The sequence below is a fragment of the Chelon labrosus genome (assembly GCF_963514085.1).
Source record: "Chelon labrosus genome assembly, chromosome: 22".
NCBI lineage: Eukaryota > Metazoa > Chordata > Actinopteri > Mugiliformes > Mugilidae > Chelon > Chelon labrosus.
Genome location: NC_140355.1, coordinates 15,893,280 through 15,905,632, shown reverse-complemented (window position 1 = coordinate 15,905,632; position 12,353 = coordinate 15,893,280). Strand labels below are relative to the sequence as shown.

Below are 12,353 nucleotides of genomic sequence, written 5' to 3'. Positions count from 1 at the left end.
CTCAATTGTAGATCAAGTAGGTGCCAGATGTTGAAAAGGAAGAACGCTGCGTGATTATAATGATGGAACAGATGCTTTCCGTTCAAGGGTGAATATCAGCCAGGAGTCCCGTGAACACCACTGTGAAAGCAGCGGCAACTGTTGGCATCGAGAAGCCACAGAGGCTAAGAGTTTAGCAAGACAGCAAACGGGTAACTCGGTGTAGGAAAATGCAAAGATAGAAAGAAAATTGGTAAGAAAACTGTTTTGTTTTAATGACATCTTGTGCTTTAGCCAATCCTACCCATCCTACCTCGCCAAGACCACACACCCCCGATTTTCTTCTTTATTATTACCTTTTCAGCAGTTATTATTTTGTATGTTGTGCTGGTCTATTTCCAACTACTGTAGAGAGCAGGAAATGGTTAAATAGTGAGAGCAACATGCGGCCATCAACCTGGCTGTTGGAGTTACTAAGCTATCTAACTGAAAACCGGACAATAAACGGCACTTTATTCCTTAAGAGCTTTTATAACAGCAAATGCAAAGTAAATCTACTATATATGGTCATGGATAGCTGCGTCGAGGCCTTGTTGTTAGTAAGATACACGCTACATTAAAAGGAACAATTTTGAGATCGAAACAGGTAAAAAGATTATTCACTTCTGCAGCATATAGAGAGAAGCTAAAGCTAAAATATTGACTAAAGAGGCGCCTTGCGATGCTGTGTATTAAAGCTTCGCAGACAATGCGCTGAAAAAAAGCTCGTGGGAGGCAGAGTGACCTTGAGACTAAACACAACCCTCGGAGGAGAAAGTCACAGGTTTGATTCATGTGACGGCGAATGCGTCACTGGCATTTTTCAAAATGTGAAAGAATTCCTTTTCATTCTCCTCAAGCGAGACTTTTGTTCCCGAGGAGTGCACGAATGATGCCGGTGATGCAGGCTGTTAATATTTCTAGTGAGCTCAAACTTGCTGTGGCTCTCTCCCGGTCCCGTCTGGGCATGTGCAGAGAAGCACTGCAGTGCTGCACTGTGAGGAGAGAGACAGACAGAGAGAGACAGAGAGAGAGGGAGAGAGAGGGAGAGAGAGGGGAGTTTTGACAGTGGGGAGCTCATACCCTGCAATATTCTCATTGTCATCACATGTTTGAGAGACTATTTAGAGGATAAAAGACTGTATATGTGTATAGTCCTCTGCTGGAGCCCTGAATTATGAAGAATCCATTAAGCATGAGAAAGGTTAACGTCAATGTCAGCATCGAATCACTTTTCTTGGCACATGGTCTAATTGCACAGCTCTTCATTGTGCTCTTCAGGAGCGTGTCTCTTTTCAGATTTTCTCCAGCCAAACAACAACACAGAGTTCATCTGGTGCACTACAACCCTTTAAAACTATCTTTTCCACCTCTCTCCAGTTCAACTCAGGGCTTTTTCAGCCTCAAGGACAGCGCCCTAATCAAGAGAAACAACCAGCAGGTCCTTTCAGAAACAGTTTTGTTCTCTCTGATTGTTTTGCTCCCACGCGAAACCTCTGCCAACCGTGCCCTGTTTCCTTTGTTTTTCCCTGCTTTGCTTCATTTTGGGTCAATTTGTTCTCCTGCAGGTACTATCTCTGTCCAGGCAATGAAGACGGAGTAAGAGTTTCACTTGATGGGGCATTGTTAGGTGAGAAACAAAATAAGCTATTGGGAATGGATTTTACAGCCACATAAGCACAGATTTAAACAGAGATTAAGGCAAAATAAAAGATATCAAGAGCAAGGTTAAATACACATTCCTGGACACAGAGGCCTCATTGTAAAGCATTTATTTTAAAGTGACAACAAAGTAATAAACTAAGTATTAAGTAGAACAAAGTAAAGGATAAAAATGCTTGCTCTGTTGTTCTGTGTTGTTTTCTAGAAACTGATGACCTGGCTGAAGATAATTATTACATATCTCTGAGGCAGATAATGTTATGAGTGAGGTTATTAGCCCTGTAGCTTTGATACAGTATCAGGCTGCAGCATTAATTGGCTACTTGTGCTTCTGCAGGCATGATCTTTCTCTGCCTCTCGGGTCTGCTGAGGCATCAAAACAGGTGGAACATAAATGGCACAGCATGTGCACCTCAGAGTCGTGACGCACCCTGGTATTTCTAAAAGCTGTCATCCATTTTGTGGGCAATGATGACGATAGTGGCGAAAGAAGGGGGGGCTGGGGCGAGATCTCTTGGTTGAAAGGGCCATCAAGTGGCCGGGAACTGAACTGCACCTTCAGAGGGGTCTGTTGAAATGAAGCCAGCAGACCGGTGAAACACTGCTTTCCCTTGAACTGAAATGGTCACAGCTGAGCGGACCCTTTGAAGCAGGCTGCTAAATGATACAGGTAGAGGTACCTACCAGTCTCCAATAGAGACATTTTATTATCGTAAGAACCATTTTGTTGAATTTCTCCTGACATTCTGACTATTGTCACGTCCCTAATACCCTGAATAATGTTAAATCATACCTGCCTGACCTCACAGATAGAAAAGCTGCCATAGTGGCTGTAAGTGACACCGCAGTCCTCCTGTTTCACCGGGATATCCTTTACAGACTCCTCAGTGACTCCGCTATCCAACTCCCTGTAATGGCACACTGCATTCCTGAGAAACTGAAGAACTCTTGAGTTCTGCAGGTGCCAGCGAACACTGTTTGTGCTCAGATAAGGCCCGCCGATGAAGGTCACATCGAGGTCAAGGTCTTTCGGAACTAAAGTCAGCAATGTCACGAGTCTAGGATTTCTCCTACAGCCTCTTAGATCACTTGACCCAAAGCATGGGCAGGATGGAGAGATGAGCTTAATTTAGCAGAGGGAGCATCAGTGCAACAACTTAATGGTAAAAAAATATATATATAATAATAAGTTTTGTTCATACAATTGGTTGTTTTTCTTCCTGCAGTGCTTTCCTTGCTACAGTTCATTCACAAACTCTGCTATTCTCTTTCAACCTGCTGCTCAGCTTTGTTTGTGATGACTTAGCGGATGTAAATCCCCAATGTTCTGACACAGTGAATTAGTACGGTAATTTGTTTTGCACTACACACATTTCCTTTCGGTTTCTGCAAGTATAGGGTAATGAGATGCATGAACTGTGAGTTCAGTAGATCTGATCAAACAACACGACTTTTTGCCCACCACGTAAATATGTGTTATTAACAGAATTTACTTACATTACATTATATTACATTTTTTTGAAAATACGGTAAAGTAAATCCAGAACAACTTCTCAATATTTTTAGGAAATAACCTGCTTTTAATTCTCTTGCAGTAAAGTGTTTCTCTGGATGGATTATAGTCATTGTATTCCTTATACTTTATGTGATCATGTTTGTCCTGCAGGGCCTCACAAACTCTCCTATTCTCTTTCAACTTGCTGCTAAGCTTCGTTTGTGATGACTTGGCGGATGTAAGCCCCCTGTGCTCCGACACAGTAAATTAGTACAGTAATTTGTTTTGCACTACATTCATTTCCTCATGGTTTCTGCAAGTACAGTTCCTAATGAGTACCATGAAATGTGACTGACTTAATTAGATCTAAACAAACACCACTAACTTATTTGACTAATTGGAAAATCATAGACATTTTGGCAAATAGTAAAACAAAACAGGTGCAAGTCAAATTACTTTTGAACACTATTCAAGTGGATATGATAAAGTAACGTTTATCCAACATAATCTCTAAATACATTAGGATTATTTTGAACAAACTTCAGGTGTTTTTTATGAGCATAACCTCAAACATGCAGTAGAGAGAGAGAATGAGATTGCACATATTTGTGCTGTTGAACACATGCCACAGATGTTGCACTCTTTATATAACCGTTATACCTTGCCTAGCTTAGCTTAGCTTAGCTTAGCTTATCTACTCAAGTAACACAGTGTAATGCGGATGTGCAATGAATTTTGACTTCATTAAAGTTTAAAAAGTTTTAAAAGCAGCTGAGTACTGATGAACACTATTACATTATACAGAAAAGTGCTTCTCTTTACTTAATCTATGCTCATTAATATAAAGGGAGAGGATAAAATAATAAGAGCAATTCAGCCTGCACAAACTCTCACTAAATCATTAAGTACACTTGAATGCATTCTATTATAACAGTCCTGCATTAGATCTTAGCTTCATGGAGGTTAATGGTTTTCGGCATTTGTTTAAAAATAACTGAGAGTGCTGTTAATTCAACTGTGTTTTCAGTACTGTTGAACTGCATTGTGTTGCACCAACACATGTTTCTGTTAGTCAGTGCTAGGGGGCTAGGCTAAATAACAGAAAGACTTTTGTGACAGCACCCCAAGCTACATCCTCCAAAATAATAATAATAAAGTTGAATTGCCTCCTTTCTTATGCTGCAGTCACGAAGGGGAGATTTAGAGCAGGGCTGATATATATATATATAGTAGAAAGCATTCGTTTTCACGGGTGTACCTAATGTTTTGGCCAGTAAGGTTACAGCACATTAGGAAGGTGTCATTTTATTTACAGCCGCGCGGTGGCAGCAAAGCTCGTGTCGCACGAGGCGCGTCCAACTAAAACAAACCGCCACTACTTCTTCTTCGAGCGCGTGTCCGTGTAAATGTGCGTGCGCGTGCCGCTTGAATGAGCGTTAAATTCTCTAACGGTTCTTTTTCCAGGTCAGTTTTCAACGTTTCACCGAGGAGGTATCCACGAGGTCTGTCTGTGTGCTTTAAACTCCTTGCCTCATTTCATTTTGAATTATTGATGAGTTTGAAATATTCGGTTACTAAGCTATAGCTAAACTACAAAGGCAGAGGTTTAGGGTAGTTTCTTTTCTTTTTTTTGACAATTGAAGTTATATTCATCATTGTCGATATGTTCTCATAAACTCGGAGTGAGTGGGAGGGTCTGTCTGTATCTGTGTGTGTTTGTCTGTGTGTCTGTGGGTGCTACACCACTTAACGTGACTGTGAAGTTATAGCTGCGGGGAGATAATCATTACAAGTGTGGACTATCGACAGGAACCGGGGTGACTGCACCGATGAGATGCTACTAAAACGCAACAGGAGCCCTCTTCTGCTCACCGTCACCTGCATGTACTTCTCAGGGGGTCTGCTGTGGTCCTACCAAGAGGAGGATGCCAGTGACGGGTAACTTGACAGGAGAGGACTTTCAAAGTGACTCAACGTGCTTTATTTGATTCAGAAATGTTTGCTCCACAGAGAGACGTGCTCCGAAAATAACGTTTCGACCACAAAGTACCCCTGCGTGAAGTCTACCGGAGAGGTGACGACGTGTTACAGGTACAGCTGAGTGACTGATAGTGGATGGGTGATGTGATAATGTGAAGGCTGTGACTCCACATGATGCTGAGCTGGACGTGTGTCACTTATTCATAGCAGCAAGTCAGTGCAAATAGAACTGCAATGGAAACGTAACTTGGCACAGCTCTGCTATTATTATCGCCTCAGACTTATGACAGTTTTAAAACAAAACTCAAAAGGCTGTTAAACAACATCTTTGGTTCTTGTGTCTCATAAATGTGGTTTAGTCATCAGAAAAATCAACTGTAGTTTGCATGAGTTAAATCTCTGCTTGGTTGATTCATGCTGAGAAACATCTAAACATTATAAATTATGGATCTATTTGTTGAAATGAATGGATTATTAGAGATAATTGTGGCTTTCCCTCTTGATCATTATCTTATCGGATCTTAGCGATCTTTCTATCCAGATTGGCCTGCTATGCTCTGATGCTGGCTTTAATTGTGACAGTTCACAGACACAGTGGACGCAGCATTGCCCCGCAGCAGATCTCCTGTCAGAGGCCACGGATTAAGTTGTTAGAGCCTAATCTGTCTTCGTTGCATGGGGCTGCCTCGCAGGCATAATGAGGAAAGACTTGTAAATGCTGACTTTAAAGTGCAACACTCAAATATCTACTAATTGTATTGAGGCTTACGTGACTGACACATGCACTGTGCGACAAATAGTATATAGATTTACAAGCAGGTCGCCCACAAAGTCAAATCATTTGATTGAAAGAGCTGCTCACCAGCCGCTTCTTTAGGTACACTAGTGAAAACAAATCTAAAATAACAGCCCTGCGCTAAATCCTTCTTCATAATCGTTAATGAATCATTGTAAGAAAGGTTTTAATTCAACTGTATGATCATTTTGGAGGATGAAGTTCATGGTGCTGTATTGAATTTAACTGTGCTTCTGTTATTTAACCCAGCCACTTGACTTTAATGGGGTTGGCAAAATAATAGAAAACTCTAATGGTGAACATTTAACTTTCATGAAGCTGAGATTTAATTCGGGACTGTTATATTAGAATGTATTCGTTTTCATTAGTATACCTAATCAACTGGCAAGTGAGTGTAATTTATTTTGCTCGAATATATCGCTCTAAATTTAAGCATATTCTCGCAGATGACGTTGCTGTTCTGAAGATCGGGGAACAAAGTTGTAAAACTTATTTAGGGAACTAATTCCAAACATTTTGTCAATGATCTTGATTTATAGCAGATCTGTTTCTGTATATCCTTTTATGAAATAAAGATATGACAGCTTGTGGGATAGTTCCTCTGAGAAGTCTTTCAAATGTAGGCTGCGAATGGTTTCATTTTTGCATCACTTGACAAACTGCTGGCCCCGGTTCAAGCACACAGTGACATCCTGTTTGATGTTCCAATCTCAAACACACTCTTAACATAATGATGTTGGTTTATGGTTATTGGCTGCAGCCGCAGTTGTTTCCCACAATGTTTATTTAAAGAAGAAAAACTGTTTCAGCGCAGAGCCAAGATAATGTTTCCTGGGTGCATTTCAGTTCACCTGCACAGTGCGAGCCGACGACTGAACGTCAGCCCTGAATGGTCAGCGGAGACACTTTATTGACGCGCCAAAGAAATTGTACAATAACTGGAATTTGGTAGTCTGAATGCAGATTATGCATACTGCATTTATCTCAAAATGCAGACACATACCAGTGCTATTATGCCTTGGCATGACTGAGATTTTGTTCAAAGGGAACCAAGTTGGCAAGATTCAGCTGCCAAAGGAAAGTATAGGCTTGTGGCATTCATTAGGCGCTCTGTAAAATATCAGGGGCGCCTGCACATCTCGGGAATATTTTGTCGTCACAACAATTTGTGTAAACGTAGTTGTAAGATGGGCATCAGTCTACCACTAAAGCTTACAATGCAAATGGTGTGAGCAGACTTTCATTGCAAAGTGTTGATATTATTATTGGCTCTTAGTAAAGATGTTTAACTTTTTCATGTGCAGCTTATTTAAAAGATCCATCACCATGAATTTAGAGTTTTTGGAAACATTTGATGAACTTGACAGCAAACACACCCATTTTGGTCATGGCATGCCACTCTGTGCACAAGTTAATACTCATTCTGGGAGCATTTATCATATTGGGAAAACAGCACCAGAGGAGACACAGGAGACCCCGAGAGCATATGTCACCATACAAGAGACGTACCAGACTTTCAGAGAACATATCTGTCTCCGTGCCAATGCAGGCGCAGTTTTCAGTTGTTTGGCATGCAGATTGTCATATTTCAACTGGTTTAAGGGCTCGGTGTGCTAGGATTCCACTTATATATTCCTACATTTTCAGTTTTATAGGTCGTGGGATTTAATATGCTTGGCTCATAATAAGATATGAAAAGCTGCGCAAGGGTTTTTGTTACAGAAGTTTTACTTAAATCACAAATGCCTGCGATTGCGACATAAATGCTTTGCTAAAAGCCAGAGGAGGGCTTGATTGAAATGATAAGCTGTGAGCTGTTTGTCCCAATTTGGCAACATCTTCACTGGTCACGGCTGTGGTGCTTTTGCAATGTATCGCCCGGAGATCAGTTTATAATCAGTACTGCCAGTAGAATGACTTATCGCAGGAAAAAAAGTTTGTTTCCGTTGATGGCTATCTTTTCTTTGTTGGCTTGCCTGGTGGTCACGGCTGATGATGCTAACTATGCAGTTTTTCTTATAGTTTATTGTTTCTCAAACCACAGTTACGGCTGCAGAAAACACGAACCCATCTGCTGCTGCGTCCCGACAGTTTTCTTTCTGTGGCTTGTGTCACAAAGCTGGATTACTAAATTAGCTGAACGACAGAGTAGAGTATTTTATGTCAATGGAGATTTTAAGGCCTTCCAGGTTTTACTTAGCAGTTATCCAGCTAACTTGGCAATCCAGCTTTGTGAGACAGACCCCCTGGGGAAAATATACCTGGCAGCAGCTCTTAGCAAACTGCAAATGAAGCTTTCACATACTATTCTAGGCTGAGTCACGGAGTTGGACTTTTTTATGTTGCTTAATTATACTCATTTAATTTCATACAGTCAAGCCGTAGACATTTTTTTCCATTGCTGAGATTAAGTATCACATCTGACAATCCAAGATGAGAGCCAGATACATTGTGTTAACCATCGAAAGGATCTAGACACATTAATAATCTTTGTTTATAACTCTTCGTAGGTGACAAGAGGCTACATGAAACAGTGATTACTTTGGCTTGATTTATTGTGTATACAAGGGCGGCCTTACCTACCCTGTAAAGGAAATGCTTTTCTGGAGAAGAAGCAGAGCGCAGGCAGACTGAGCCTCTACTTTCCACTCTACTGCTGTTACACGTAATTGATGTGTGGCATGTGTAAATTGTTGCTTTGTTATTTTTCCAAATAATTCTTGTGGTACTAAGCGTTTTGTTGTGTTCTCCCCCACTTTCTTTTCTGCCTCCTCCTCCTCCTCCACCACTCTGGAATTCAAGGGAAATCTGGGGTTTATACAGTAACTTAACTGAGGATAACATTTCTTCAGCTTCCCTTTGAGACATGGTAGTGATGACACATACACTTGGCTGATCCAAACAGCATTGTTTGTGTCCTGTAAATATCCTCAATCATTTCCACTGACCTGCTCTGGAGTTTGTTCAGTTGTCCTTTAAGTGTACTTAGTCCATTAACTCTGTGTATTTTCTCGATTTAAAAGATTTAGAAATTTGTCAAAATGAATTAGAAAGACTTTCCATTTACTGTAAAAACCAGTAATTGGTTTATGTTGTAATTTCCAGTTGGATTCAGACGCGGTGACTACTGCTCGCTTCCAGTGAACTGATCACTTCAGTGTTATTATTCAGCTTGGCGACGGGGCCCAAAGTCTCTCTAGTTTCCTTTGTTTTCAGATCTGTTTTTCACATCACATTTAAATGTATTCTGCACCTTGGAATAATCCTCTCAGTTGGACTTCTGTTCCCTGCCCCAATTCAAATAGCTTTCAACACACTCTAGGGTTTTTCCTTGCCATATTGTCGTCCCTCCAGTGATTGTAGCTCCGTGAAGTATATGTTGTGGCACGTCTTGAGGAGTTCAGCAGGCCCCCGTTGTATTATGCTTTGTCCTTTTGGGCTACTACATTTCTGATGCGACTATAAATATTCTGGCCTGAAAAACAGAATGAGCCTAAATTTATGGACACCATGTGTGAATCATCTTTTAGGAGAATTTCACGGTGGAAAAACATGTAATTCATGATGATACAAAGTTAAAGTCAACTCAGCCATTGGCAAACATCCACTATTGTAAACTATATTTATGTAATAGGCTTGAGTCCTTAAAATACTTGCCATACTTACATTTCCCAATACTATGAATGTCTGCAGATACCGAGGTGAAAATAAACATTGATACTATTTGATGTCAGTGATTGCACAATGATTATTACAGGATAAGAGAATGGAAACCCTCTGCTAGAAAAATGATGACAGAGATGGAAAATATTACTGTTTAAAACAGCCTCAGTCTCAGACACTTCCCATAGATGTGTTATTTATTACGTGCTAACCACAGTTATCAAATGCCTTATGCGTATTACTGGATATGCATCAGAGAAGGAGTTTATAGACTTGGTCAGTGTACATGTCAAGTCTTTTTTACTTATTTATGGCCAGAAAAAGATCCTGTTTTGAATGGAGCTCTATAGCAAACCATTTTCTTTCATTGGTTTCCAGTTAGTGGTTCCCAAAACAATGGAGACCCAATAAAATATTTTAAGATTTGGTTTAAACCCCTAATAAGTTTTTAGGTATGAAATCAGTATACGCTATTGAAGTTTAACATCTGCATCATAATAAAAGAAATATGTTGCCTGAGGTGTAAGCATGAAATAAGTCCAGGCTGTTTCTCAACAGGCCCGTGTGTAAAACAAGAATTTACCGGAATTAACCTCAGTAGATGGAGGATGAGATAACACAGTTAAAAACCGTGCCAATCAAAAATGCCTGAAATGACTGCGAGATGAGAGTACTTGGCGCCGTCTCCCGGCATAGTGATGTGCTGAGTAATAAGGAGAAAGGCATTATTTTCACCCTTTAGTGTTGCTCTGTTATTAAAGTACAGTAAATCCTTGCCTTTACAAAGTACGGAATACATGTGCTGAAACAACTGACACCACTATAAGGCTGTGGTCAGATATTTCACATAATCCTAAACTATATCGCTAAAACGATACATAGCAGCTGTCAAAGAAAAAGACATTAACATCTGTTTTCTATCAATACTCAGAAAGAGGATATGGAGCCTTAATAGAAGTATTACAGAGAATGTTCTGTGGACTTGACATGAACATTTGGTTTTGCTCTTCAGTGACAGCTCCCACACAGTGAAACATTAAAAGTCACAGAGGAGGAGGTCGGCTGCCATGTTCAGCTAATGATCCCAGTCTGATTTAAATGCTGTTGTGAATCAAGTGAGGAGATATATAAAGATATCTAGTGTGAAATACCAATCATTATTTGGTTAGTTATTCATCCATTTTGGTTATTTTAATCTTTGGTTAACTTTGCAGGGTTAGGGTCAAATATGATCTTGTAGTGAATTCTGCCAAAGAGACCAATTCAGTGTGTCAGCAGAGGTGAATGTTCCTTTTTCCCCTCGCTTCTTCCAAACAACTATCCAGAATGAAGTACAAGCATCTGATCTGGCGCCTTTATCAGCAGGACAACAGTTTGTAAATGCAATTTAAAAACTGCTAATACAAAAAAAATACATTTTAGGTTAGTTTTTAAGAGTGTTCTGGCCCAGACATGATGTGGTTAGGAGATAATCATGGTTTGGGGTTGTGGTTATAGTTAGAAAAACATGTTGGTTTAGGTTGAAAAGACTTCTTTGTTACGGTTAGGGAATATTGATGTTGTAATAACAATAATAACCACTTGATTAAGGTCAGATTTTGATCATGGCTGTAGATAACAGTAATCAGTGTTCATTATAAGTGAGAAAAAGGAGTCAAAGAGGGGTCTTCTCTTACAGAGTCATAATTCCTACACCTGTGTCAACCAGGGTCACATGGAATTGTTTAAATACAATTTCATGTCATGTTTTTCGTGTAATTTTAAGGTTAGAGATGGTTAGGGTCAGAGCTCTGACCCCAGGCTGCAGTATCACCTCGGTGTGTGTCAGACAACAGCATGAATGAATGGACATATTTCGGACCTTTGCTTCTGTGTACTTACAGCTCGGTGTTAAAGGCCCAGAACCACCAGGCTTTTCTGATTTAACTGTGAATGAGGTACTTCTTTGCTTTTGAGTTGCTCTGATTCTGATTGGCATCAATAACAACTCTTTATGCAAACGTTTGAAGCGTGACGCTTTCACTTCCTGTTGTGTTGTTTACCTCACAACTGCTCTAAATTTAGTGTATGTACTGAGCATGTTTAGCCTCAGTACCTTTCAGTGTTTCCTTAGTAACAGCAATACATCAAATCAATGAGCCAGTTGTTGTTTAAATAGCAAATTGTGTCAGGTTATTGTGTCCAGAGCTCTGTTGTCTGGCTGCTATTGTTCATTTACAGTTTTGATAAATTATCTCCTTGTGTGCCCATATGCATGTTCTACTTTAGTAAATACTCTTGCGCAGGTGGGACTGTTTGCACCTGTATACTGTATGCAGTTCTGGGCTTATAGACCCCTTTGTACATACATCATTACTTAGGAAAGGCTGTACTCATTATGGAGTTTCGTTTTAAACTGTGTTAGAAAAGACAAAGCAGGAACATGACGCTTTCAGTGTCATTCAATAAAACAATTAAGTTGATGTGTTTTTCCGTCAACTTAATTTATGGTTTTGGCATATTTTTCCCAAATGCCATCAGCTACCACATCTGCTTTAGTTGATTTTCACTGTCCGTAGAAACATTATTTACGACTACGTTAATAATTCATTCCACATTAATGTGTGTCACTGTAATGGTGTCACACTTTGCACCACATTGTGAATAATATTGTTCAAGAAGTAGAGTCAGTTGGCTGTGAGTAACTTCTGGACGTCCTATCCTGTTTTAACATTTAACTGTAAATGTGCTGCTGGGAAC

The 12,353-nt window shown here is 40.1% G+C and overlaps 1 protein-coding gene across 1 annotated transcript in view; it reads left to right on the top strand.

Annotated features, from left to right (window-relative positions):
* The first annotated feature begins 4,950 nt into the window (after positions 1 to 4,950).
* ccbe1 (collagen and calcium binding EGF domains 1) overlaps positions 4,951 to 12,353 on the top strand; it is a 29,347-nt gene continuing 21,944 nt past the window's right edge. The window contains exons 1-2 of the mRNA XM_084572099.1: positions 4,951 to 5,113; positions 5,186 to 5,266. Coding sequence (XP_084428225.1) covers positions 5,010 to 5,113; positions 5,186 to 5,266 — 185 coding nt within the window. The 5' untranslated portion in view covers positions 4,951 to 5,009. The remainder of the gene's footprint in view (positions 5,114 to 5,185; positions 5,267 to 12,353) is intronic.